Raw genomic sequence first — 26410 nt, 5'->3', positions numbered from 1 at the left:
AAGCAGTGAGTATAATGGCCCTGCAGAAACCCTTTATCTGCCCTCCCTCTGGGCTTCAGGGGCGGGGCCTGCCTTCAAAGCGTCATTGGTCATTTGTTTTCTACCCAGAAGCTCAGAGCTGCCATTTTAGATGCAGATTCGTCAGTCTGTACAGAGAATCATTCCTGTGTCATCTCTAGTGGGACTGTAACTCCCTCCCCTGCACTCACATCTCCAGCCTGGGCTACTGGGTAAGTGCTTTTCCCTCCTCCTCCTCCTCCTCCTCCTCCCTGCACTGTCTGTGGGACTGGGGGTTAATCCCGCTGCAGGGGCCGATAGAGAGGGGCGGCTGTGGGACTGGGGGTTAATCCCGCTGCAGGGGCTGATAGAGAGGGGCGGCTGTGGGACTGGGGGTTAATCCCGCTGCAGGGGCTGATAGAGAGGGGCGGCTGTGGGACTGGGGGTTAATCCCGCTGCAGGGGCTGATAGAGAGGGGCGGCTGTGGGACTGGGGGTTAATCCCGCTGCAGGGGCTGATAGAGAGGGGCGGCTGTGGGACTGGGGGTTAATCCCGCTGCAGGGGCTGATAGAGAGGGGCGGCTGTGGGACTGGGGTTAATCCCGCTGCAGGGGCTGATAGAGAGGGGCGGCTGTGGGACTGGGGGTTAATCCCGCTGCAGGGCTGATAGAGAGGGGCGGCTGTGGGACTGGGGGTTAATCCCGCTGCAGGGGCTGATAGAGAGGGGCGGCTGTGGGACTGGGGGTTAATCCCGCTGCAGGGGCTGATAGAGAGGGGCGGCTGTGGGACTGGGGGTTAATCCCGCTGCAGGGGCTGATAGAGAGGGGCGGCTGTGGGACTGGGGGTTAATCCCGCTGCAGGGGCTGATAGAGAGGGGCGGCTGTGGGACTGGGGGTTAATCCCGCTGCAGGGGCCGATAGAGAGGGGCGGCTGTGGGACTGGGGGTTAATCCCGCTGCAGGGGCTGATAGAGAGGGGCGGCTGTGGGACTGGGGGTTAATCCCGCTGCAGGGGCCGATAGAGAGGGGCGGCTGTGGGACTGGGGGTTAATCCCGCTGCAGGGGCCGATAGAGAGGGGCGGCTGTGGGACTGGGGGTTAATCCCGCTGCAGGGGCTGATAGAGAGGGGCGGCTTGTGGGACTGGGGGTTAATCCCGCTGCAGGGGCTGATAGAGAGGGGCGGCTGTGGGACTGGGGGTTAATCCCGCTGCAGGGGCTGATAGAGAGGGGCGGCTGTGGGACTGGGGGTTAATCCCGCTGCAGGGGCTGATGAATGCAATTATTATCAGTATGCGGCATCTGAATACATAATCATATCGGTGATGACAGAATACAGAATGTTAATTTTGTTTTAGTGACTAGCATTGGGGGGTGCAGTTTAGCACATAAGGGCCACATGGGACCCCAGACAGATGTATATGTCACACATGGGTCTATACTGTCGGTGTAATATATAAAGAGACATTTCATTTCCCCCTCAGTTCTACATGAAACTCTGCCCCTAATGTGCCGGATTCCCACAGACTGAAGCTTTACAGACGGAATCACAGGAAGAGGAAGCCCCAGTCCCAATGGAGGGCTCGGCCGTTCCACTCGCTGACGGGGGTAAGTACATTTGCTGCTTTACAGCCCGACTGGATTTGTGGGAAATCCTGGGTTTTGCCTACATGGATCTGTTTGTTCATTCAGGTGCCTCAGAGGATAAAGCAGACATATTGCAGATAAAGATAAAGGAAGAAGATTCAGACTTTGAAGATCATCTGACCACAAAAGAAAGCTCATCATTTGCTGATGGGGGTAAGTAAGTCTCCGACTAGGGATCCCCCTGCTTATGTCTGTGGTTCAACCCATTAGGCAGTAAGTTTAATTAGTCCTAGCTGAAAGGGTTGTCCACCTTTTGAGTTAGCTTTTAGTACGATGTAGAGAGTGATATTCTGAGACAATTTGCAGTTGGTCTTCATTTTTTTACTTGTCGTTTTTTTAATTATTTGAATTTTTGTTCAGCGGCTCTCCAGTTTGGAATTTCAACAGGTATCTGGTTGCTAGGGTTCAAATTACCTTAGCAACCGGGGAGTGGTTTAAATAAGAGACAGGAATATGCATAGGGGAGGGGCTTGATAGAAAGATAAGGAATAAAAAGTAACAATAACTGTAAATTTGGAGCCTCACAGAGCTGCCGGAGTCAGACGGAGGCATCTGCATCATTCAGTCCAGGATTCGACCAAAACTTTTGACCAGGATTCATTATATGTATTAATTCTGTGCAACTTTATTAAGAATTGAAAATGAAGGAATTTGAGATCTGCTTGTGATCCGGGGTAATAAATCCAAAATATATTATAACAATGGTGCACGCTAGAGCTGGCCATACACAGGCTCAGACGGTCGGCGGCTCATTGGCCCAGGTACGGGGCCCTTAGATGTCGATCAGGGAGGTTTAAAAACCCTGATAGGATTGGGAGCCAGAATTCCCGGCGGCCAGAATCCCCGGTGGCCAGAATCCCAACAATATGATCCCATATTGCCCACCCCAAACGAGTCACCAAACGAGTGGATCATAAGGTTTATGGCCGCCTTAAAGGAGACATATTGGATAAATGGGAAAAAAATTTAATTTTGTAGGCAATTATGAATAATATCCGGTGCTGGTTTCCCTTTGGGCTAAACATTAACCCTATCTGTAACAATGGCCCCTTTATTGGGGCTCCCTATAGATCCTCTCAGGTCCCTGTCTGGGTTTCACATGAGGGGTGGGCGTGTCCTAACGGTCCCTGCCAGAAGCACAGTAGGAGGGGGAGAGCCAATCACAGCCCTGCACTCACACAAGCACAGAGAGGCTTCAGTTCCCTATCAGGTCAGCCTAGCTGCTGATTGGTTCCTATCCTACAGTGCAGGGTACGGAGGGCCGCCGGCTCCCCAGCTCATCCAGAGAATTCAGCCAGCAGGAAGTGGCACAGATGGGCGGGGCTAGTGGGGTTTTTGTGGAATTTCTCAATAAATCAGTCAGAAACACAACTTTTTAAAGCCCAATCCTTCTATATCTAGAGGAGTATAATTCATTGGTACATTGTTATTTTTTTTGGATATGTCTCCTTTAAAGGAGACATATCCTATAAAAATGATGAATGTACCAGGGAATTATACTCCTCTAGATATAGAAGGATTGTGCTTAAAAAGTTGTGTTTCTGACTGATTTTTTGAGAAATTCCACAAAACCCCCACTAGCCCCGCCCATCTGTGCCACTTCCTGCTGGCTGAATTCTCTGGATGAGCTGGGGAGCCGGCGGCCCTCCATACCCTGCACTATAGGATAGGAACCAATCAGCAGCTAGGCTGACCTGATAGGGAACTGAAGCCTCTCTGTGCTTGTGTGAGTGCAGGGCTGTGATTGGCTCTCCCCCTCCTACTGTGTATCTGGCAGGGACCGTTAGGACACGCCCACTCTCCATTTCACACTGGAGGGAGAAGTGAGAGGATCTATAGGGAGCTCCAATAAAGGGGCCATTTTTACAGAGAGAATTTATTTTTAGCACAAAGTGAAACCAGCACCGGATATTATTCATAATTGCCTACAAAATTAGCGTTGCTCCCCATTTATCCAATATGTCTCCTTTAAGGTTTTTAGGCACTTTAATTTCCCAGTGTTCCCATCCCTGAGATATAATAAAATATTGTTTTTTCTTTTATTTCCTCCTTTTTTACTTTCTTTTTCTTACCAGATAAATGGGAAAACCCCTAACCCTGTAGGCAATTATGAATAATATCCGGTGCTGGTTTCCCTTTGGGCTAAACATTAACCCTATCTGTAACAATGGCCCCTTTATTGGAGCTCCCTATAGATCCTCTCAGGTCCCTGTCTGGGTTTCACATGAGGGGTGGGCGTGTCCTTACGGTCCCTGCCAGAAGCACAGTAGGAGGGGGAGAGCCAATCACAGCCCTGCACTCACACAAGCACAGACAGGCTTCAGTTCCCTATCAGGTCAGCCTAGCTGCTGATTGGTTCCTATCCTACAGTGCCGCGGGCAGTTCTACACATGACTTTCTGTTCCCTGTATGCAGTTTCCTGAGGTTTATACAGGAACATTCAGTGAAGCAGGCAGTTCCCAGTTTAGACCTAAGCCTAACGGAAAGTTCTGTTGATGACCAGTTACTGATGGGAGCAGGGAGGGTTCTGTCGCTAACTGCAATGTTTGTGTTGGTGTGAGACTGACTCACATTATCTGACAGTATTACAGATAAAAACAGAGAAAGAGGAGCCTGACTCTGAAGATCCTATAAACCCTATGGGGAGCTCAGCGGATCCACTTACTGATGGGGGTAAGTACCCAGGGATTCTTTCTGTGACATGAGTTTGAAAGCTCTCATTCTCTGTACTCTGTTTTTGGTTGCCCTGGCCAGGCAATACTCTTTCCCCCCCCCCCCAGTACTTACCCAGGTACAGAACTCTGATTCTCTGTACTTCCTGCTCCTGGGCTGCTCTCTTTCCCATGGTCAGGCAGGAACCTCCCCCTGGGTAAGTGAATCCAATCTCCCCCCAGTACTTACCCAGGTACAGAGCTCTGATTCTCTGTACTTCCTGCTCCTGGGCTGCTCTCTTTCCCATGGTCAGGCAGGAACCTCCCCCTGGGTAAGCGAATCCAATCTCCCCCCAGTACTTACCAAGGTACAGAGCTCTGATTCTCTGTACTTCCTGCTCCTGGGCTGCTCTCTTTCCCATGGTCAGGCAGGAACCCCCCCCCCCTGGGTAAGTGAATCCAATCTCCCCCCAGTACTTACCCAGGTACAGAGCTCTGATTCTCTGTACTTCCTGCTCCTGGGCTGCTCTCTTTCCCATGGTCAGGCAGAAACCTCCCCCTGGGTAAGCGAATCCAATCTCCCCCCAGTACTTACCAAGGTACAGAGCTCTGATTCTCTGTACTTCCTTCTCCTGGGCTGCTCTCTTTCCCATGGTCAGGCAGGAACCCCCCCCCTGGGTAAGTGAATCCAATCTCCCCCCAGTACTTACCCAGGTACAGAGCTCTGATTCTCTGTACTTCCTGCTCCTGGGCTGCTCTCTTTCCCATGGTCAGGCAGGAACCTCCCCCTGGGTAAGCGAATCCAATCTCCCCCCAGTACTTACCCAGGTACAGAGCTCTGATTCTCTGTACTTCCTGCTCCTGGGCTGCTCTCTTTCCCATGGTCAGGCAGGAACCCCCCCCCCGGGTAAGTGAATCCAATCTCCCCCCAGTACTTACCCAGGTACAGAGCTCTGATTCTCTGTACTTCCTGCTCCTGGGCTGCTCTCTTTCCCATGGTCAGGCAGGAACCTCCCCCTGGGTAAGCGAATCCAATCTCCCCCCAGTACTTACCAAGGTACAGAGCTCTGATTCTCTGTACTTCCTGCTCCTGGGCTGCTCTCTTTCCCATGGTCAGGCAGGAACTCCCCCCTGGGTAAGTGAATCCAATCTCCCCCCAGTACTTACCCAGGTACAGAGCTCTGATTCTCTGTACTTCCTGCTCCTGGGCTGCTCTCTTTCCCATGGTCAGGCAGGAACCCCCCCCCTGGGTAAGTGAATCCAATCTCCCCCCAGTACTTACCCAGGTACAGAGCTCTGATTCTCTGTACTTCCTGCTCCTGGGCTGCTCTCTTTCCCATGGTCAGGCAGGAACCTCCCCCTGGGTAAGTGAGTCCAATCTCCCCCCAGTACTTACCCAGGTACAGAGCTCTGATTCTCTGTACTTCCTGCTCCTCGGCTGCTCTCTTTCCCATGGTCAGGCAGGTACCTCCCCCTGGGTAAGTGAACCCCCTCCCCCGCAGTACTTACCCAGGTACAGAGCTCTGGAACCAACCCAGAGCAGTACAGAAAGGCAGTAGTTGGGCAGGAGTCAGAACTTGGACTGGGAAACTTAAACACTCTTTAGTCCTTTCTCTACAGCTGAAACTTTTTAACCCTAATTTTATGTTGGTCTGTAGATTATCAAACACTGTATTTAGGTGGGGGGGGGGGGGGGCAGATTAAGCAATGATCACAACCTTATTAGCAAATAGGATGTGTACTAATCTCAAAGGAACTACACCTGAGATATATGGGAAAATATGTTGCTATTCCTTTGCCTTTTAAACAGCAATTTAATCGAGAAAAAACGTGTTTCGTGCCTAAAAGGGAACTTATTCCTATGCCTTTTCCTAATGTGCAGGGCTTCTGGAGGTTAAGCTAGAAAGTTCAGAGAATGAGAAACTGGGTTGGGAAGATCAACTGAATGCAATTAACTCAGTAGTTACTTCTGACGGTAAGTACCCACAAATTCTGTCTGTAACAACTGCCTTGATTTTTTTTTTTTTTATCTTATTGTGCCTGTGGGGCAGTAACACTGGGCTGGAGTTTAGGGATCTCCCTGCTTGTGCCTGTGGGGCAGTAACACTGGGCTGGAGTTTAGGGATCTCCCTGCTTGTGCCTGTGGGGCAGTAACACTGGGCTGGAGTTTAGGGATCTCCCTGCTTGTGCCTGTGGGGCAGTAACACTGGGCTGGAGTTTAGGGATCTCCCTGCTTGTGCCTGTGGAGCAGTAACACCGGGCTGGAGTTTAGGGATCTCCCTGCTTGTGCCTGTGGGGCAGTAACACCGGGCTGGAGTTTAGGGATCTCCCTGCTTGTGCCTGTGGGGCAGTAACACTGGGCTGGAGTTTAGGGATCTCCCTGCTTGTGCCTGTGGGGGCAGTAACACTGGGCTGGAGTTTTAGGGATCTCCCTGCTTGTGCCTGTGGGGCAGTAACACTGGGCTGGAGTTTAGGGATCTCTCTGCTTGTGCCTGTGGGGCAGTAACACTGGGCTGGAGTTTAGGGATCTCTCTGCTTGTGCCTGTGGGGCAGTAACACCGGGCTGGAGTTTAGGGATCTCTCTGCTTGTGCCTGTGGGGCAGTAACACTGGGCTGGAGTTTAGGGATCTCCCTGCTTGTGCCTGTGGGGCAGTAATGCTGGGCTGGAGTTTAGGGATCTCCCTGCTTGTGCCTGTGGGGCAGTAACGCTGGGCTGGAGTTTAGGGATCTCCCTGCTTGTGCCTGTGGGGCAGTAACACTGGGCTGGAGTTTAGGGATCTCCCTGCTTGTGCCTGTGGGGCAGTAACACTGGGCTGGAGTTTAGGGATCTCCCTGCTTGTGCCTGTGGGGCAGTAACACTGGGCTGGAGTTTAGGGATCTCCCTGCTTGTGCCTGTGGGGCAGTAACACTGGGCTGGAGTTTAGGGATCTCCCTGCTTGTGCCTGTGGGGCAGTAACACTGGGCTGGAGTTTAGGGATCTCCCTGCTTGTGCCTGTGGGGCAGTAACGCTGGGCTGGAGTTTAGGGATCTCCCTGCTTGTGCCTGTGGGGCAGTAACGCTGGGCTGGAGTTTAGGGATCTCCCTGCTTGTGCCTGTGGGGCAGTAACACTGGGCTGGAGTTTAGGGATCTCCCTGCTTGTGCCTGTGGGGCAGTAACACTGGGCTGGAGTTTAGGGATCTCCCTGCTTGTGCCTGTGGGGCAGTAACACCGGGCTGGAGTTTAGGGATCTCCCTGCTTGTGCCTGTGGGGCAGTAACACTGGGCTGGAGTTTAGGGATCTCCCTTCTTACGTTTTGTTTAAGTTGTGCCCTTTCATTTACACCACACCCTTAATAAGTTGGGAAAATCCTTGATGGTGAATGACCTGAAGGTACTTGTGGATAAAAATATTTGCTGTAGCCAGCAATGCAGGTCATGTACAGAAGATAATGTTCAGCATTGAAATAACTATAGATTAATAGGAAGAGATGGTAAATCTTAACCTTTTTTAAACCATTGGAAAGGACCCATAAAGTACAGTTGGAACTGTAGTGTAGAGAAGGCACATAAAGCATTATGGGTAAGAACTGGCATCTTAGGGTTGTGGCACAAAGTGTGTTTTGGTCAGTGCTCCCTGTATAGACATTCACAGTATTTACATTGTGCCGTTGTTGGCAGAAGTGTGAGTATGAGTGACTATGAGTGAGTATGAGTTTGAGTGAATATGAGTGAGTATGTTTATGGCAGTGTCACATACATTTATGTTATGTAATGAAAAGAAATATTCATAGTCAACTTTGCACAGTGTGTAGCCAATGCCAATATGAGAAAAAATTGTTCTCAAGAGTTAAACATGAAGGTTCTACTGGAATTCTGCTGTTTGGGGCCGGTCTTATAAACTGAGGGGCCATTTTGGTGGGGCCCCCTAAACAAGGTGTTGCCAGCTGGGTTCCAGGGCTGGGGGGGCTGGAAGGAACTGAAGATATGTAGCCCCCAGCTGAGAGAAGAGAGAGGACAGAGATGGGGAAGAGACAGACAGAGAGCAGAAAACAACAAAGGTGGAAATGAGCAATGCAGGAAGATGAAGAAGAAGAAGAAGAAGAAGAAGAAAAATGGCTCCAGGAAAAAGCTACAAATGCTGGAGGGGAAGGGCCAGAGGTGAAAGAGAAGAGGAAGAATTTGAAAGGACGGAATCTGAGAGGAGATCAAGAGTAGAGGGGAAGAAAAAAACCCATAAACAAATATAAAAAAGAATAAATCTGAAACAAAAAAGGTTAAAGAAGGGAAAACGTGGGGAAAAAGTGAGACACACAAATATGAAGTTGTTAAAGGGGCGGGGTTCACCTTTAATGTAACATTTAGTATCTTGTAAAGTGGATCTTCACTGCTTTTCAATTGGTCTTCATTTTTTATTGTCTTATTTACCGCCTTCTTCAGACTATTTCCAGCTTCCAAAATGGGTCGCTGACCCCGGCGGCCAAAAATGATTTCATTGTTTCTGTTAGCTTCTTATTACTTATCATTCTATTTAGACCCATTCCTATTTATGTTGCATTTTCTTATTCTAACAACTGCCTGAGTAGTTCCAAACTGGACAGTTGCTGAATACAAAGCTAAATAATAATAATAAAAAAAAAATGAAGACCAATTGCAAATTGTCTCAACTTGGTTTGGAGGGGCTGAACTGTGTGTATGACCATCTTTAGTAAGCAACCAACCCACTAGGTGTTTTTGTATTCAGCCAGGAGAGCAATAAATTCTACCTGCTGATTGGTTGCCAGCCCAGTAGCACTATCTTACTTACACTGGATCTCTCCTAGGAACCATGTGGAAACTGTTGCCACATGGAAGAAGTCAAACCTTCGAGATAGGACTTTTTGATCTTAAGTCTGCAGTAATGTTCCCTCTGAGCTGTGTGTTTGTGCGCTTAAATACAGATAGACATATAGCATCAATGGAACGTCCGGCAATTATGAATAATATCCGGTGCTGGTTTCCCTTTGGGCTAAACATTAACCCTATCTGTAACAATGGCCCCTTTATTGGAGCTCCCTATAGATCCTCTCAGGTCCCTGTCTGGGTTTCACATTAAGGGTGGGCGTGTCCTAACGGTCCCTGCCAGAAGCACAGTAGGAGGGGGAGAGCCAATCACAGCCCTGTACTCACACAAGCACAGACAGGCTTCAGTTCCCTATCAGGTCAGCCTAGCTGCTGATTGGTTCCTATCCTACAGTGCCGCCGCCCCCCTGCACAGCCTGGGAAAGGAGGCAGCAGGAAGTGGAACAGATGGGCGGGACCAGTGGGGTTTGGGGCGGCTGAGAATTTTAAGGGCCTATCAATATTAAATAGATATATACAAATTACATCATTGCTCATGTTCAGATGTAAAATGCAGTTTTGCTAAATAGAGAATCTTGTTTGGCAAAGAGAAAATATTCTTCCCTCCCTCCTTGATCCACAATCTCTCCAATAATAATACATCATGAGGCGCAGGAGGGGGAGGAGCCAAGCTTCTCTACAGTCACAGGGTTTTGTCCATTATATGTAATTACCCCTCCGTATCGCTTACTAACTGCGCTGATTTTCACTTTCCCTTTTGGATTTAGACATTAGTTGCTACGATGCCAAAGGACCTTAAAGGAGACATATCCTATAAAAATTATGAATGTACCAATGAATTATACTCCTCTAGATATAGAAGGATTGTGCTTAAAGTTGTGTTTCAGACTGATTTATTGAGAAATTCGCACAAAACCCCACTAGCCCCGCCCATCTGTTCCACTTCCTGCTGGCTGAATTCTCTGGATGAGCTGGGGAGCCGGCGGCCCTCCGTACCCTGCACTGTAGGATAGGAACCAATCAGCAGCTAGGCTGACCTGATAGGGAACTGAAGCCTGTCTGTGCTTGTGTGACTGCAGGGCTGTGATTGGCTCTCCCCCTCCTACTGTGCTTCTGGCAGGGACCGTTAGGACACGCCCACTCTTCATTTCAAACTCTGACAGAGAAGTGAGAGGATCTATAGGGAGCTCCAATAAAGGGGCCATTGTTACAGATAGGGTTAATGTTTAGCCCAAAGGGAAACCAGCACCGGATATTATTCATAATTGCCTACAAAATTAGCGTTGCCCCCCATTTATCCAATATGTCTCCTTTAATACATAATTTTTTTCTCATGTTTCCCGTGATTTTGAATGGTTATTTCCTAGATTGTGCAGTAGGAGGTGAACTGTTTCAACCCATTAAGGTATATATGTAATGTCTTTAAGGTCAGTGTTTGGTTGTCTTTAATTGCACCAAAATCAAAAATATCCAGTACTGTATTTTTGCATCTGGTTCAGCGGTGGGGAAATTTTTCTTTTAATTACTGAAAATTTGGCTCAATCTGTTCGAGATTTCAGTTTAATCATTTGCCAATCGTACACCAAATCCACTCGTCTGGACAATAAGTGTAGGTGTCGCTTTAACCCTGCAGAAACGTATCCTTTAGCAATGTATAACTGTGTATATTTCACTGGTTTCTTTTATTAGAGAGTTTCTTTAAAGATGAGGAGAGTCGTGTGTCTGAAACTGCCGAGCAGTCAAAACAGTCTCCGGAAACCAGTGATCTCTCTGAGACACTGGGTGCAGCCACGGAGCCGAGGAACCAGATGGTCCTCAAAGGAGAGGTACCATATCCCTGCACCGAGCGCGAGGAGAAGTTTAGTACTAACGAACTGTCTGTTCATCAACACAAAGAGTTAAAAAAAGAAAATGCGCACACAGAGAGTCGCGGGAAGAACTTGAGAAAGAAAGCGGGAAAAAAATCCTCCAAAAGAAACGTCCATCTCTTAAATCGGAAAATACGCTCAACCGAGAAACCTTTCACCTGTACAGAATGCTGGAAGACATTTTCCTTCCGGAGCCACCTTCTCATCCACCAGAAACTCCACACTGGGGAGAAACCATTCACCTGCACTGAATGTGGGAAAGGCTTTTCTCAAAAGGGTGGCCTTTACCGGCACCAAACTGTGCACACTGGGGAGAAACCCTTCTCGTGCACGGAGTGTGGGAAGAAACTGGCTGATCCGAGCAGCCTGGCCGCACACCGGAAGCTCCACACGGGGGTGAAACCATTCACTTGTACAGAATGCGGGAAAAGCTTCTATACTAAAGGCGGCTTTTCTAGGCATCAGGAAGTGCACACAGAGGAGAAGCAATACATTTGTGCGCAATGTGGGAAACGATTTGCTCACAAGTACAACTTGAACACTCACATAAAGATCCACAGTGCAAAGAAATCGTTCGCTTGCACTGAATGTGGCAAAATGTTTGCTCAAAAAGCCGTCCTTGGGCGACACATGGAAATCCACAAGCCGAGGAAACCGTATCCCTGCGCCGAATGTGGGAAAACATTTACTCTCGAGTTCTCTCTTCTTGCACATCAGAAACTCCACACTGGGGAGAGCCCGTACTCCTGTACGGAATGTGGGAAAATATTAATTTCCAAGCACTCTCTTCTCTCGCACCTAAAGAGCCACACTGGGGAGAAAAGCTTTCCTTGTACTCAATGTGGGAAGGCATTTACTGAGAAAAGTACCCTCAAGGCACACTACAGCATTCACACTGGGGAAAAACCCTTAACTTGCACAGATTGCGGGAAAGCATTTGCTCACAGGAACAGCCTGAGGGCACATTACAAAATCCACACCGGGGAGAAACCATTCACTTGCACCGAGTGCGGGAAGGCATTTACTCACAAGTGCAGCCTGAAGTTTCACTACACAGTTCACACGGGGGAGAAACCATTCACTTGCACGGAATGCGGAAAAACCTTCTCTCAGAAGACGGCCCTTTTGAAACACTGCAAAACGCACACAAAGGAGAGACATTTTTCTTGCGCGGAATGCGGGAAAAGTTTCTTGCACAAATCCAAACTTACCTTCCACAAAAAAATCCACGACCGGGGCAAGCTGCTCTCTTGTACGCAGTGCGGGGAAAGGTTTTCTGAAAAAAACCAGCTCAGCCTTCACTGGGAGATCCACACGGGGGAACTCTTCTGAGCTATGAGTGGGGGGAACTCTTCTGAGCTATGAGTGGGGGGAACTCTTCTGAGCTATGAGTGGGGGGAACTCTTCTGAGCTATGAGTGGGGGGATGTCTCCCAGAAGAGACAGCCTTATCCTTATTGAAACTGACAAAAGCCATTGCCTTTTATAAATATGGGGCGGAAACCTTACAAAGGGGGAGGTACACCCGTAACCCTGCCTGCGGCTTGGCGTCCCGAGGGATCACTTTCTGCTTGTCTATTTATCAACTTGGGACTTCCTCAGAGATTTTGAAAATGTTATTTTGTGAATATTTTTGCTTTCTTTTGAGGGCCACATTTTCTGCTGAACTGTGTTTAGTATAGGGGGGAGTTTAGGGTGACTATGAGGTTCTCTGTGATACCCATTGTAAGCGGAACAAAAATCAATGTGGGGGTACGCTGATAAAAACCTTTCTATAGTACGCCCATTTATTTACATATAGCTGTGGTTGCTAGTGATTGCTCATCATTCAGCTCCTGCCTTAAACAAACTTGTAATCCAATGTGTGTATCACATACCCCAGAACTCATTGCAGATAGTCGCCAGGATGAAGTCTGAGTCCAGGCTCCATTGCACATAACCGAATTATTAACCATTGCACCACCTGTGCCGCCCTAATCCACACACAGGTCCCTGAACATAGTAATGAAGACCCCCGTGTAGAGACCATGGTAAAATGGCAGCACTTGGACTCATTAGCGCAGTGATCCTCAACCAGTGGTTTAGGGGCAACATGTTGCTCCCCAACCCCTTGGATGTTGCTTCCAGTGGCCTCAAAGTAGGTGTCCATTTTTGAATTTCTGGCAAGGAGGCAAGTTTTGGGGCATAAAAACCAAGTATAATGCTAAACAGATCCTCCTGTAGGCCTCCAGTCAACATAGGGGCTATTAAGTAGCCAACTATAGCTTTTATTGGCACCCCCAGGAACCTTTTTCATGCTTATGTTGCTTCCCAACACCTTGGATGTTGCTCCCAGTGGTCTCAAAGTAGGGGCTTATTTTTGAATTTCTGGTATGGAGGCATGTTTTGGCTGCATAAAAAACAAGTATAATGCCATACAGAGCCTCCTGTAGGCCTCCAGTCAACATAGGGGCTATTAAGTAGCCAACTATGGCTCTTATTGGCACCTCTAGGAACGTTTTTCATGCTCCCCAACACTTTTTCCACTTAAATGTTGCTCACGAGTGTAAAAGTTTGGGGATCCCTGCATTAGAGGATAAGATGGAGTGTGGGGAATGCACTGAGGTTTCAGGCACCAGACCTTTACCAAGGGGATTCCTGTAGCAGTCAGAAAGAAGTTCATTTCACATCAGATCCTGACGCATTTTGTTTCTTACAACACGCAGTTATAGGCACATTCAACAAACCGACGTATTCAGCATTAAAGGAGACATATTGGATAAATGGGGAAAAACGCCTATTTTGTAGGCAATTATGAATAATATCCGGTGCTGGTTTCCCTTTGGGCTAAATATTAACCCTATCTGTAACAATGGCCCCTTTATTGGAGCTCCCTATAGATCCTCTCAGGTCCCTGTCTGGGTTTCACATGAGGGGTGGGCGTGTCCTAACAGTCCCTGCCAGAAGCACAATAGGAGGGGGAGAGCCAATCACAGCACAGACAGGCTTCAGTTCCCTATCAGGTCAGCCTAGCTGCTGATATGTAGGCAATAGGTTGGCAATTCAAAATTCATTCGGAATAAAATGAATGTGCCTGATATTATATACAAATAAGACAGTTCGTTCTTGCATTCTCCAGACACCATCTCTGTCCCCTCCGTTGCGGCGCAGCCAATCCCTCCCCACAGTTGTGGCCTCACTTGTAGCCAAGACCTGATTCAGAGGCCCCCTCATCCTATTTGAAGCAATTATGGTTTGCACCCCCCCCATGTTGCATTTTGCAGTGTGTACATGTTCCAGTACCAGTTTTTGAATTCCAATTCACCCAGTTATTAAATTTATAACGGCTGCTTTTAAATACTTTGAATGTTGGCACATGAGAGCAGGTTACACATGCAATCTAAAGCCATATGGATCTGGTTGTTCTGAGCCAGTTAGAATGATATTGCCCAGGTCTGTATTCACTTGGCACCTTTCTCCAAACTGACCACGATGGGGGTTATGTAAAAGGTGTTTGCCAGTGACCAGTGAACACGACCTGTGGATTGGTTGCTATAGGTGGTTAGACCTCAAGCAAACACCTTATTGGTAGCTGTTGGTTAATGGACATGGGCAAACGTTCTACCCTGTGTTACCTACTGTATTGTATTTCCATCTTTGTCTGCAAAATTGCCCAGTTGGTTTATCCCAGTCTTGGATGACATGAGCCGGTACGGAACAGGGAATTGCCTGCACTTTATATACAGTAAACCAGTTTAACTACTTTTCATGGTCATCGGGATAACTCGAAAGTAAAACAGTGTTTCCTCTGTAGTAAAGTGTCTTAATAAACTGACTGAAAGCTGATCACATGAGAATGAAATCATTGATGTAGCGCTTGCTAAACCCGGCCATTCAAGCAAAAGTCTCAAATATTTGTATAACTTGCTTTGTAACCTTAAGAAATGAAATGAACTGTTACACTTGGTGCTGTAAATTAATTAAATTCTGACATGAGACAAACCGTCTGCCTTCTGGTGGCTTCCACTGATGTTATATCAGTGGTGGAGAGAGGACAGAATAATAAAGATTTTTTTCCCCAATTTGCCCACCTAGGTTGGGCGATAGACTAATTTGATCGTTTGGCCCTAATGCCAATCGATCGAATTACAACAGGCTATCAAGGAAAGATCAAACCTGCCCCATTGACACCTAGCCACTTTTTGGCCAGATATTGATTGGGAATCCAATCAGGGTCCCCATACAAGGGCAGAAAAGCTGCCAAATCGATCTAAAGGACTCAAATCGGCAGCCCATGTACGGCCGCCTTTAGAACATGGTGTTAATCCTGTGATAGCCCCGCCTAACAGTTCTCATGTGATGGGAGGGGACAGATTCAGAACAAGATGTATTTCCTGTGATAGCTCCGCCCAGCAGTTCCCATGGGACCGGAGGGGACAGATTCAGAACAAGATGTATTTTCTGTGATAGCTCCGCCCAGCAGTTCCCATGGGACCAGAGAGGACAGATTCAGAACAAGATGTATTTCCTGTGATAGCTCCGCCCAGCAGTTCCCATGGGACCGGAGGGGACAGATTCAGAACAAGATGTATTTCCTGTGATAGCCCCACCCAGCAGTTCCCATGGGACGGGAGGGGACAGATTCAGAACAAGATATTAATCCCTATGATATCCGTTCCAAGCAGTTCCCTTGGATTGAGAGGAGACAGATTCAAAAGACTGTTGGGAGTGGGGAGGCTGCACAAACGTATTTTTGTCTATACCCTTCGATCAAACTACTAATGAGTTTATAGAATATTATGAAAGAATAGGTTGGGAATTTTTCCTCAGACATGTTGGTGTGACTTAACCCTGCAGAAGCGCATTCTTTAGCAATTTATAACTGTATATATTTCACTGATTTCTTTTATCAGAGAATTTCTTTAAAGACGAGGAGAGTCATGTCTCTGAAACCGCCACACAGTCCAGAAACCGAAATAGTCAGACTCCAGGAACCAGTGATATCTCTGAGACATTGGATGCAGCCGTGGAGCCGTCAAAGCCAAGAAACCAGATGCTCCTCAAGGGAGAGGAACCAAATCCCTGCAGCGAGTGTGAGGAGCAGCTCAGTACTGATATACGTCTGTCTGTTCATCAACACGAAGAAGAAAAAAAAGAAAATTCACACCCAGAGTGTGTCAGGAAGAACTTGAGAAAAAGTTGCCTTGGCTCACGTTGGAAAAGTCACATGGGGAGAAACCATTCCCTTGCACGGAAAGCAGGAAGAAATGTTTTGAAGGGGAACATCCGTCTCTTATATCAGAAAATCCACTCAACTGAGAAACCTTTCACCTGTACAGAATGTTGGAAGACTTTTTCTTTTCAGAGCCATCTTCTCACTCACCAGAAACTCCATACTGGGGAGAAACCATTTACATGTACAGAATGTGGGAAAAGATTTGCTCAAAAGGGCCACCTTTACAGGCACCAAATGGTGCACACAGGGGAGAAACCCTTCTCGTGCACGGAATGTGGGAAGACATTTTCAGATCAGAGCAACCTTTCTGCACACCAGAAACGCCACACGGGGGTGAAACCATTCACCTGCTCAGAATGCGGGAAAAGCTTCTATACTAAAGGCGGCTTTTCTAGGCACCAGGAAGTGCACACGGAGGAGAAGCAATACATTTGTGCGCAATGTGGGAAACGATTTGCTCACAAGTACAACTTGAACACTCACATAAAGATCCACAGTGCAAAGAAATCGTTTGCTTGTACCAAATGCGGCAAAATGTTTGCTAAAAAAGCCGTCCTTGGGCGACACATGGAAATCCACAAGCCGAGGAAACCGCATCCCTGCGCCGAGTGTGGGAAAACGTTTACTCTCGAGTTCTCTCTTCTCGCACATCAGAAACTCCACACCGGGGAGAGCCCGTACTCCTGTACGGAATGTGGGAAAATATTCACCTCCAAGCACTCTCTTCTCTCGCACCTTAAACGCCACACTGGGGAGAGAAATTTCACTTGTACACAATGTGGGAAGGCATTTACTTGGAAAAGTACCCTCCAGGCACACTACAGCACCCACTCGGAGAAAAAAACGTTAAATTGTGTGGAATGTGGGAAAGTATTTGTGCATGAGCGCAGCCTGAAGGCCCATCACAAAATGCACACAGGGGAGAAACCATTCACTTGCATGGAATGTGGGAAAGTGTTCCCTTACAAGGGCAGCCTGAAGGCGCATTACAAAATCCACACTGGGGAGAAACCATTCACCTGCACGGAATGCGGGAAAACGTTCTCTCAGAAGACCGCACTTTTGTCGCACTGCAAAACGCACACAAGGGAGAAACACTTTTCATGTACAGAATGTGGTAAAAGTTTTTTGCACAAATACAGACTTAACATACACCAAAAAATCCACGACCGGGGCAAACTGTTCTCTTGTACGCAATGCGGGGAAAGGTTTTCCGAAAAGAGCCAGCTCAGCCTTCACTGGGAAATCCACATGGGGGATCTGTTGTGAGCTATAGAATGTGCAGCCCAGAGAGTAACATTTATTCCCACCAAAAATTAGAATTCCGCATGAAGAATGAAGGGAAAAGGTCTCCGTAAAGACATAACGTTGGTCAAACTGTAAATCCACTTGGGAAAAGCCCTTGGCTCTTATAAATATGAGGCTGAATCCTTACAAAGGGAGAGTCGGTGTTCCAATCATTGTCTGCTCATGTGTTTATCCATCACTGAAGGGCTCAGGCCCATAAAGGATGTGTCCAAAAATGTACTTTATGTGCTTTATTTTTCTTTTTTTTAATGGCCATTATAACGTACACGTAGACCTATTTCTGCAGAATTGTGTTTAGTATAAGAAAGTTGCTTTTGCTCCCATTGTATTTGGCCCCCATGAAAAACAAAGATGACAACACCTGAGAATCCCTTCCATTGCGGGTGATACACGTATAATGGCGCAAAATGTATAAGAACCCTGCGTGCGGCTGCCCATAGGGCGTCTATTAGTAAATGGTATGAGAAGTACAATGATACCGGTCCAGTTGATTTAGGTTTAGCACTGAGAGATACCTATGGTGACATAGTTTTATGATGTTTCTATAGACATTGAGGTTTGATTCTGGATAATTATCTGTTGTAGCAAGATGTAACAAGCCCATAATGCAGGGGTGAGCAAACTATGGCCCGTTGGTCTTTTTAATCCGGCCTGTCAAGGATTGGTGTGCCTCGCTTTGTTCCGGCTCTGCAAGTCCCATCACATGAGACTTGGTATCAAGCGCTGGCCCGGCCCGTCTGTCAAATTTTAAAAGTCAATGTGGCCCCTGAGCCTAAAAGTTTGCCCACCCCTGCCATAATGTCTAGGAAACCTACTGTACTTTGAAATCAATAAGAGATGTGAACTGCGGTTTATGTACAGAATCTTGGAATTGACAGACTTTCTGCGTTGGCTGCAGACAGTTGAACAGTGGACAATATAAAGGTTTGATCAGCTTCTTGCTCTAGTCTTATGGCACTTCCAACTCAGTTGGCTCCTTGCTCTTACCCTCGTATGGGGCCCACAGATGGGTCTACCTGACAAATATTTGTCTGAAAATTGGATACATGTTAATCAGACAGGTCTAAAAATCATGTCACGGCAAGAAGCACATCAGCTTGGTCTCACAGTTCTCGCCCCAATGGCCTACATGCCATCAATGTGATATCAGGAAGGGGGTCACTGACTTGGCAACCTCGCCAAACAAGCAGATCTTTCAGTCTTTGGTCACCTTAACAAACACAAGGTTCAGGAGACTCTCCGACAACTAATGGTCCCCATACACAGGACCTACGGGTGGGCGATATCAGGAGAATCCAAGCTAATATGATTGTTTGACCCTGGGGCCAAACGATCGAATTATAACGACGGGCATAGGAAATGTCAGTCCGGGGACCGCATCAACGAGCCAATGCGGTCCCTGATCCAACTAGATTTTTTTACCTGCCCTCGGTCAGGCAGGCAGGCAGGCCTGTGGGTAGTCCCCATACACGGGCCGATTAGCTGCCGAATCTGTCTAAGGGACCCATATCGGCAGCCAGAATCGGCCCGTGTATGGGGACCTTAAGTGTGGGAGGAAACGTCTCCACGTTTCATCAGTGTGAAAGAGACTTGATTTGAAGATATGAGCCAGTGAGTGATTGTTTGCATGGTTTCCTATGGGGCGAGCCTTACAAAGTAGAAAAGTTAAGCCTTTTTTTCATGTTTGTCCTTCTTATAGTGTAGATTCTAACTATTTTTATAGCAGAGCTTTGTGGCACAGCGGTACAGTTCCTATTGGATACCCATTGTAAGTGACACACACTTATACAGACGCCCCCTCATGTCAGACCATTGTAAATCAGGGGCTCAGTGATCCCCAACCAGTGACTCGGGGGCAACAAGTTGCTCCCAATGGCCTTGAAGCAGGTTTTCATTTTTGAATTTCCGACTTGAAGACAAGATTTGGGGGCGTAAAGACCATGTGTACTGTCAACGAGATCCTTGCCCCTACAGGAAAAATCAAACCTGTTTATAGATATATGGCCAATTTTTATCCAGATCTCAGTTGAGTACGCCCATCCGTAGGGCCCCCTACACAGGCCAATAGACGGGCGAGTTGACAGCTTTTATCGGCCCGTGTATGGCCACCTTTAAAAAAGATATTCATCCCTTTGATAGCCCTGGCCTGCTGTTCCTCTGAGGGCAGATTTAGAACGAGATGTTTATCCCTGGCTTTCAGAAGACTGTGGGGATCAGGGAGGCTGCACAAAGTTGTTTTACATCTTTTGTCTTTACATTTTGAACAAAGCTAATAACATTCATAGTTTATGTATGTATGTATAACTTTATTTATAAAGCGCCACAAGGGTACGCAGCGCTGTACAGTCTTACAGAATACAAAATTACACACAGGGAGGACAAGTGATATAATAAATAAATAAATACAATAAATATATATAAGTGCCATGTGGTATGAGACACAATAGGAAGGAGGTCCCTGCCCCGTAGAGCTTACAGTCTAAGTGGTTGGGTAACATACAGGTATGGGCAGGGGACATTTCCTTAAATATGTCCATATGGCCTAATTCTGCAGAAATGTATCTTTTAACTGTATATATTTAACTTATTTCTTTTATTAGAGAATTTCTTTTATGATGAGGAGAGTCGAGCCTCAGAAACCGCCACACAGTCCAGAAACCGAAATAGTCAGACTCCAGAAACCAGTGATTTCTCTGAGATGCTGGAAGCAGTCATGGAGCCTTCACAGCCGAGGAACCAGATGCTTCTCAAAGGAGAGGAACCATATCCCTGCAAGTGTGAGGAGCAGCTCAGTACTGATGTACGTCTGTCTGTTCACCAACATGGAGAGGAAAAAATGGAAAACCCACGCGGGGACAAAATGTTCTCTTGGATGAAACGTGGGATAAAAATTCTTGAAGGGAAACACAGGTCACTTACATCTAAAAATCCACTCACCTGTACGGAATGTGGAAAGAGATTTTCTTTTCGGAGCCACCTTCTCATGCACCAGAAACTCCACACTGGGGAGAAACCATTCAGCTGCACAGAATGTGGGAAAAGATTTTCACGAAAAGGCAACCTTTGCAAGCACCAAATTGTGCACACAGGGGAGAAACCCTTCTCGTGCACAGAATGTGGGAAGAAATTCACTGATCCGAGTGGCCTTTCTGCACACCGGAAGCTCCACACGGGGGTCAAGCCATTCACTTGTACAGAATGTGGGAAAAGCTTTTCTACTAAAGGCAACTTCTCCAGACACCAGGAGGTGCACACAGAGGAGAAGCAATTCTATTGTGCTGAATGCGGGAAAACCTTTGCTCATAAGAGCAACTTTAAGACTCACATAAAGATCCACACTGCGGAGAAACTGTTCACTTGCGCCGAATGCGGCAAAATGTTTGCTCATAAAGCCGTCCTTGGGCGACACATGGAGATCCACAAGCCGAGGGAACCGTATCCCTGCGCCGAATGTGGGAAAACATTTACTCTCGAGTTCTCTCTTCTCGCACATCAGAAACTCCACACAGGGGAGAGTCCTTACTCCTGTACGGAATGTGGGAAAATATTCACTGCCAAGCACTCTCTTCTCTCGCACCTAAAGAGCCACACTGGGGAGAAAGGTTTCACTTGTACACAATGTGGGAAAGGATTTTGTCGGAAAAGTACCCTACAGTCCCACTACAGAATCCACTCGGGGGAGAAACCATTCACTTGCATGGAATGTGGGAAAGCATTCTCTCAGAAAAGCAACCTACAGACACATTACAAAATGCACACGGGGGAGAAACCCTTCACCTGCATGGAGTGCGGAAGAACTTTCTCTCAGAAAACCGCACTTTTGTCGCATTACAAAACGCACACGGGGGAGACGCCCTTTTGTACAGAATGTGGGAAAAGCTTCTCACATAAAAGCAAACTTGTCTTACACCAGAGAATCCATGAGGGGGAGAAACTGCTCTCTTGTACCCAATGTGGGGAAAGGTTTTCGGAAAAGAACCAGCTCAGCCTTCACTGGGAGATCCACACAGGGGAACTGTTCTGAGGCACAGAATGTGGGGGAGAGTGTAGGTGAGAGAGTCGTGGAAAAGGGGAGAAGTCTCCCAAAACACAACATTCTGGACACTCCACATAGGGAAGCCATTGCCTTTTATAAACATGGGACTGAATTCTTACAAAGGTTGAGCCGCTCCACCAACCCTGCACCCTGTATCCAGCTCAGTCTTCCAAGGAGCCATTTTCTCTGTGTGTATCTATAACCCTGTGATGCGCTCAAGCTCATAAAGGACACAAAATGGATTCTGTGTGTTTTTGAGGGACATAAAAAACATAAAAATACACATACTTTCTGCTGAATTGTACCGAGTACCAGGGGGCCACATAGTTGCCCCTTAGTTTGCTCAGAGCCTGGACTAAGTGCAAAATCAGTTTCCTTTGGGCCATAGTTATGCAGTTAGTTTTAATAAAACTAGAGAACTTAGCATAAATTAGCATATACTAATTCGGAAGGATTAAATGGTAGGGTGAATTTTTTTTGTTAGCAGATGCTAATTAGGATTTGGATTCCGTTTGGGATTCGGCAGAATCTGTCGCAGCGGGTTCGGTCGAACCCAAAAAAGTGGCTTTGGTCCCTAAATAAAACCCATTAACTGGAGCTTATCAGGGACTGGGGGTTTGGGGGCACCTTCTGTGTAAGATATTAGACACCATGGAGTAAGTTATTCCTACTGGACACATATTGCATATTGGATAAAGGAAAAACCCTTACCCTGTAGGCAATTATGAATAATATACGGTGCTGGTTTCCCTTTGGGCTAAACATTAACCCTATCTGTAACAATGGCCCCTTTATTGGAGCTCCCTATAGATCCTCTCAGGTCCCTGTCTGGGTTTCACATGAGGGGTGGGCGTGTCCTAATGGTCCCTGCCAGAAGCACAATAGGAGGGGGAGAGCCAATCACAGCACAGACAGGCTTCAGTTCCCTATCAGGTCAGCCTAGCTGCTGATTGGTTCCTATCCTACAGTGCCGCCGGCCCCCTGCACAGCCTGGGAAAGGAGCCAGCAGGAAGTGGAACAGATGGGCGGGGCTAGTGGGGTTTGGGGGAATTTCTCAATAAATCAGCCTAAAACACAATTAATTTTTTAAGCACAATCCTTCTATAATTAGAGGAGTATAATACAGTGACATATTGATTTTCACACAATATGCCTCCTTTAAAGACCTTAGGGACAGGGCAGCCTGAGTGCCTCTTCAGTTATTGGTATTACATGGATTACACTTTTTCCTCTGTTATGTACTGCAGATATACATATAATATTGGGCCCCTTCCAACAATTGGTTTAAAGCTGGAAACTCTGCCCATCTGCCCATCCTGCATTATGGGGATTAGAAAGATCTGATGTGGATAAAATAGTTACTGTGGCCAGACATGAAGTGCTCAGGCTGTCAACAAAACCTGTTATACAGTATGTTTAAGTAAAATGTGATTGGAAGAGCTGCTGCCACTCAGGCTAAGGGGGTGTCGGCTGAAGGGACCTATAAACCCTCCCATAGAAATGGTTCATTTTTATTGACCCACAAAAACCAGGTGAGAAGAGGATGGAATGGTCTCTGCTGAGTTATTGGGCCGAACAAACACAGGGAAGGTACAAGGGTTTGGCTCTTAGGGCCCCAGCGTGCGGGAAACAGAGAAGAACCTTTTCATAGGAAGTGACGTTCCTTATGTACAGTAACCAACTACTGAGCGGGCAAGGAAACATCCTCAGGTATAGCGAGTGTCAAAGGGTACATTTATCCGGCTGTGTAAAAAGTAAAACATTACCAGTTACTCAGAGCAGCCAATCAGGTGCTTTGCTTTGGTTTTCTAACTGTCGAAATCTAATTTATGATTGGTTGCCCTGGGCAACATCACCGGTAATGCTTCACTCCACTTTTTACACAGCCTGATAAATATACTTCCAAGAGACTAAAGGCAAACAAAACCCCTGAACATTGCACAAAAGATGGCAGGGGGGGGGGTAGTTCCCTTAGCAAAGAAGGAGTCCGGTTTCTCCAAGGTAAAAAAAAGGCCCAAGTTAATTCTGGCTTTTATTTCTTTCCCCACTCACTGAGGGAGGTGAGAAGAGCTCCATGGGGCCTGGGCAGAGGTAGACCCCGCATAGTAGTGAGTGCTGGGTCAGATATTGGAATAGTGAGTTAGTGAGCTGCTCAGGGCTCCGACGAGGAGATTAGGGAGGGTTAGTTGTATACTGACCAAGCGGCTCAGGGTTTATAACAGATAAATGGATTATTCTGTGAGTATCAGTATTCTTTACTCTTTATTTGTTCATTTGGGAGAGAGTGAATGCTGTGTGCTTATCAGTATAGTAACCCTTCATATCAAGCAAGGACCCCCCTGGGGCTACAAGTCTAATACAATAAATACCTACAGGGAGGTGCTGGGCTCTGGATCATAGTAATACAGAGTAGCAGAGCATTTTGGGGTACCCCCTACCCATAAACCTGTTACATATATTGATACAGATGACAAGTGATAAGCTATTAAATAAATTATTGTGATAAAAAAATGATCTGTTGAGTAGAGTTGATTCTGAAGGAATAACTACCCCGGATACTGTCACACAATGAGATCTGGAGGCAACTAAAGGGGAAATAAACAGCCACCACCTCCCCCAGCAACTTCTGTCGCTCTGTGTAGTAGCCCCGCCCCCATATCAGCCCCACGGTTACTGTGTATAGTTAGGGATTAGGATGAGGATAATAAAGAAGCTTTATGTTTCCCCACACTGACTGCATTTACTGTACCGGTTCTGTCTATTTCCAGCGAACTGAGAGGCTGCGGGTACAAAGCGGCTTGGTGACTGTTTCTTTATACAACAGCGCCACCTAGTGGGGATTCGCAAATTCAACCTGCAGATCTGGGTCCCTGGCTGTTAGTTTCGCTGATTGGTTTTGCCATTTGCCGCTTGAGGGTTATTAATTCCCAGTGAGGGAATGATTTCTGCCTCCTGTTTGATTTGTATTTGAATGCGACTGTATCTAAACCTTCCCCACTAAGCAGAGGTTATTAGCGGCACCACAGCCCGGGGTTGGGCTCAGCGCTGAATGGCACCGAAGTATAAAGCCCGGGAATGGAACTCCGAGATGTTCTGCCCATCTAGCGAGTGAGATTCTGGGAGCGGGAGAGTCGGGCGGAATATTTGAAATCGCTGAGGGTTTTCTCAGAGCGATGGGAAACGAAATGAAGGTCGAGTTTGAAACACTGAAAGCAGCCAATGGTGCAATAGAATTTAGGCGGGATTTCTAATTGGGAAGCGGATTTGCTACTCAAGGAAGAGGCGTGTTTATATAACTGACCAATCACAGGGAGGCAGCGCCGATAAATAGCGAGTTTAGCCAGACTCTGGGACTATTCAGGCTATTTTCTTCAGGAACTAGTGTTCTTTTCTCGCTATGGCCCGTACCAAGCAGACCGCCCGCAAATCCACCGGAGGGAAAGCTCCCCGCAAGCAGCTCGCCACCAAGGCAGCCAGGAAGAGCGCCCCGGCCACCGGCGGAGTCAAGAAACCTCACCGTTACCGGCCCGGCACAGTCGCTCTCCGGGAGATCCGCCGCTACCAGAAATCCACCGAGCTGCTCATCCGCAAACTGCCTTTCCAGCGCCTGGTCCGGGAGATCGCTCAGGACTTCAAGACCGACCTGCGCTTCCAGAGCTCAGCCGTCATGGCTCTGCAGGAGGCCAGCGAGGCTTATCTGGTCGGTCTCTTTGAGGACACCAACCTGTGCGCCATCCACGCCAAGAGGGTCACCATCATGCCCAAGGACATCCAGCTGGCCCGCAGGATCCGAGGCGAGAGGGCTTAGATCCAACCCGCACAGCCTCCCAGCAGCACAAAGGCTCTTTTCAGAGCCACCAAATCCCCAATCAAATCAGCTGAACACACAGTGTAACAATCAGCAGCATGGGATGTGGGTAATACACCGGGCGCTGCTCATTCACTGTATGTGGCTTCCCCCTGGCGCTGCCTCCTTACTGTCAGTTACTTCTATTCATCCCGCAGTCTTTCCTACTAATACTCCTTCCATTATAATCAACTCCTAATTAGGGATTGGAACGAGCAGCAGCCACATAACTGCCCGATTCATACAGGTCTCCCCCCCACTTCCAACCGCAGTGACTGCCCCATGATCGGCTGAATTAATCTCACTATTTGTGCTTTGTATCGGTACATTTGTATGGGGGGAAGAACTGTGAAAATTCGGCTTTAAATACTATTGTTAGCATGTGGGGACAGGAATCCTGTGAGTAACGTTATGTCTGTATCCCGCCACATTCATTTATTCTGTAAAAAAAAAAAAACCCTGTGCGATGCAGTTCTATTGTGCGTATTGGGCGGCTCTGAGAGGAGCCTTTGGGTTTATGAGCGGATCAGCAGTCAGATTTACCCGTATGTGTCACACAGCCGTGTTTAGATAATGCGAGTGGCTCTGAGCAGCACGGACTGGATGTTGGGCAGGACCCCGCCCTGAGCGATAGTCACCCCTCCGAGCAGTTTGTTCAGCTCCTCATCGTTGCGCACAGCGAGCTGCAGGTGCCTGGGGATGATGCGGGTCTTCTTGTTATCCCGGGCAGCGTTCCCGGCCAATTCCAGGATCTCAGCGGTCAGGTACTCGAGTACTGCGGCCAGATAGACCGGAGCTCCGGCTCCCACCCGCTCGGCATAATTGCCTTTCCTCAGCAAGCGGTGAACACGGCCAACTGGGAACTGCAGCCCAGCCCGGGATGAGCGGGTCTTGGCCTTAGCCCGAACCTTGCCGCCTTGTTTGCCTCTGCCGGACATGATCCCCAATACAACTCAAGCACAAAGAGATAGTAGAATGTAGCGTTATTATTCCCAGTACTGGGTTTAGTAGGCAGCGTAGAACACACCTC

The 26410-nt window shown here is 47.5% G+C and overlaps 3 protein-coding genes across 5 annotated transcripts; 2 read left to right on the top strand and 1 right to left on the bottom strand.

The window, feature by feature from the left end:
• The first annotated feature begins 45 nt into the window (after window positions 1–45).
• Window positions 46–22017, top strand: LOC100498644 (gastrula zinc finger protein XlCGF57.1-like). 3 transcript variants are annotated; one of them, XM_031904230.1, is made up of 6 exons: window positions 46–230; window positions 1476–1599; window positions 1684–1791; window positions 4222–4311; window positions 6172–6264; window positions 20098–22017. In XM_031904230.1, the coding sequence occupies exons 2-6, from the start codon at window positions 1566–1568 to the stop codon at window positions 21519–21521; spliced, it is 1749 nt and encodes a 582-aa protein (XP_031760090.1). In that variant the 5' UTR covers window positions 46–230; window positions 1476–1565; the 3' UTR covers window positions 21522–22017. The 3 variants fall into 3 exon arrangements, with proteins under 3 accessions (XP_031760090.1, XP_031760088.1, XP_031760089.1); XM_031904228.1 differs by lacking the exon at window positions 20098–22017 and adding an exon at window positions 15867–18440; XM_031904229.1 differs by lacking the exon at window positions 20098–22017 and adding an exon at window positions 10797–12754.
• A 2891-nt stretch (window positions 22018–24908) lies between these two features.
• On the top strand, window positions 24909–25395 carry LOC100496027 (histone H3). Its single transcript, XM_031904319.1, has one exon. It carries the CDS (start codon window positions 24931–24933, stop codon window positions 25339–25341), a length of 411 nt encoding a protein of 136 aa, XP_031760179.1. The 5' UTR covers window positions 24909–24930; the 3' UTR covers window positions 25342–25395.
• A 389-nt stretch (window positions 25396–25784) lies between these two features.
• h2ac16 (H2A clustered histone 16) lies at window positions 25785–26357 on the bottom strand. Its single transcript, XM_004919276.4, has one exon. The coding sequence runs from the start codon at window positions 26316–26318 to the stop codon at window positions 25947–25949; it is 372 nt and encodes a 123-aa protein (XP_004919333.1). The 5' UTR covers window positions 26319–26357; the 3' UTR covers window positions 25785–25946.
• Between the last annotated feature and the right edge of the window lie 53 nt (window positions 26358–26410).

This window comes from Xenopus tropicalis, chromosome 6, assembly GCF_000004195.4.
Source record: "Xenopus tropicalis strain Nigerian chromosome 6, UCB_Xtro_10.0, whole genome shotgun sequence".
NCBI lineage: Eukaryota > Metazoa > Chordata > Amphibia > Anura > Pipidae > Xenopus > Xenopus tropicalis.
This window is presented reverse-complemented; position numbering and strand designations above follow the sequence as displayed.

Excerpts from the sequence above, each read along its gene's own strand:
- h2ac16 (XM_004919276.4), bottom strand. The coding sequence starts at position 26,318 with ATGTCCGGCAGAGGCAAACAAGGCGGCAAGGTTCGGGCTAAGGCCAAG.
- LOC100496027 (XM_031904319.1), top strand. The coding sequence starts at position 24,931 with ATGGCCCGTACCAAGCAGACCGCCCGCAAATCCACCGGAGGGAAAGCT.
- LOC100498644 (XM_031904228.1), top strand. The coding sequence starts at position 1,566 with ATGGAGGGCTCGGCCGTTCCACTCGCTGACGGGG. Across the intron at positions 1,792-4,221 it reads CTCATCATTTGCTGATGGGG|TATTACAGATAAAAACAGAG; the intron begins GTAAGTAAGTCT and ends ATTATCTGACAG. Across the intron at positions 4,312-6,171 it reads GGATCCACTTACTGATGGGG|GGCTTCTGGAGGTTAAGCTA; the intron begins GTAAGTACCCAG and ends CCTAATGTGCAG.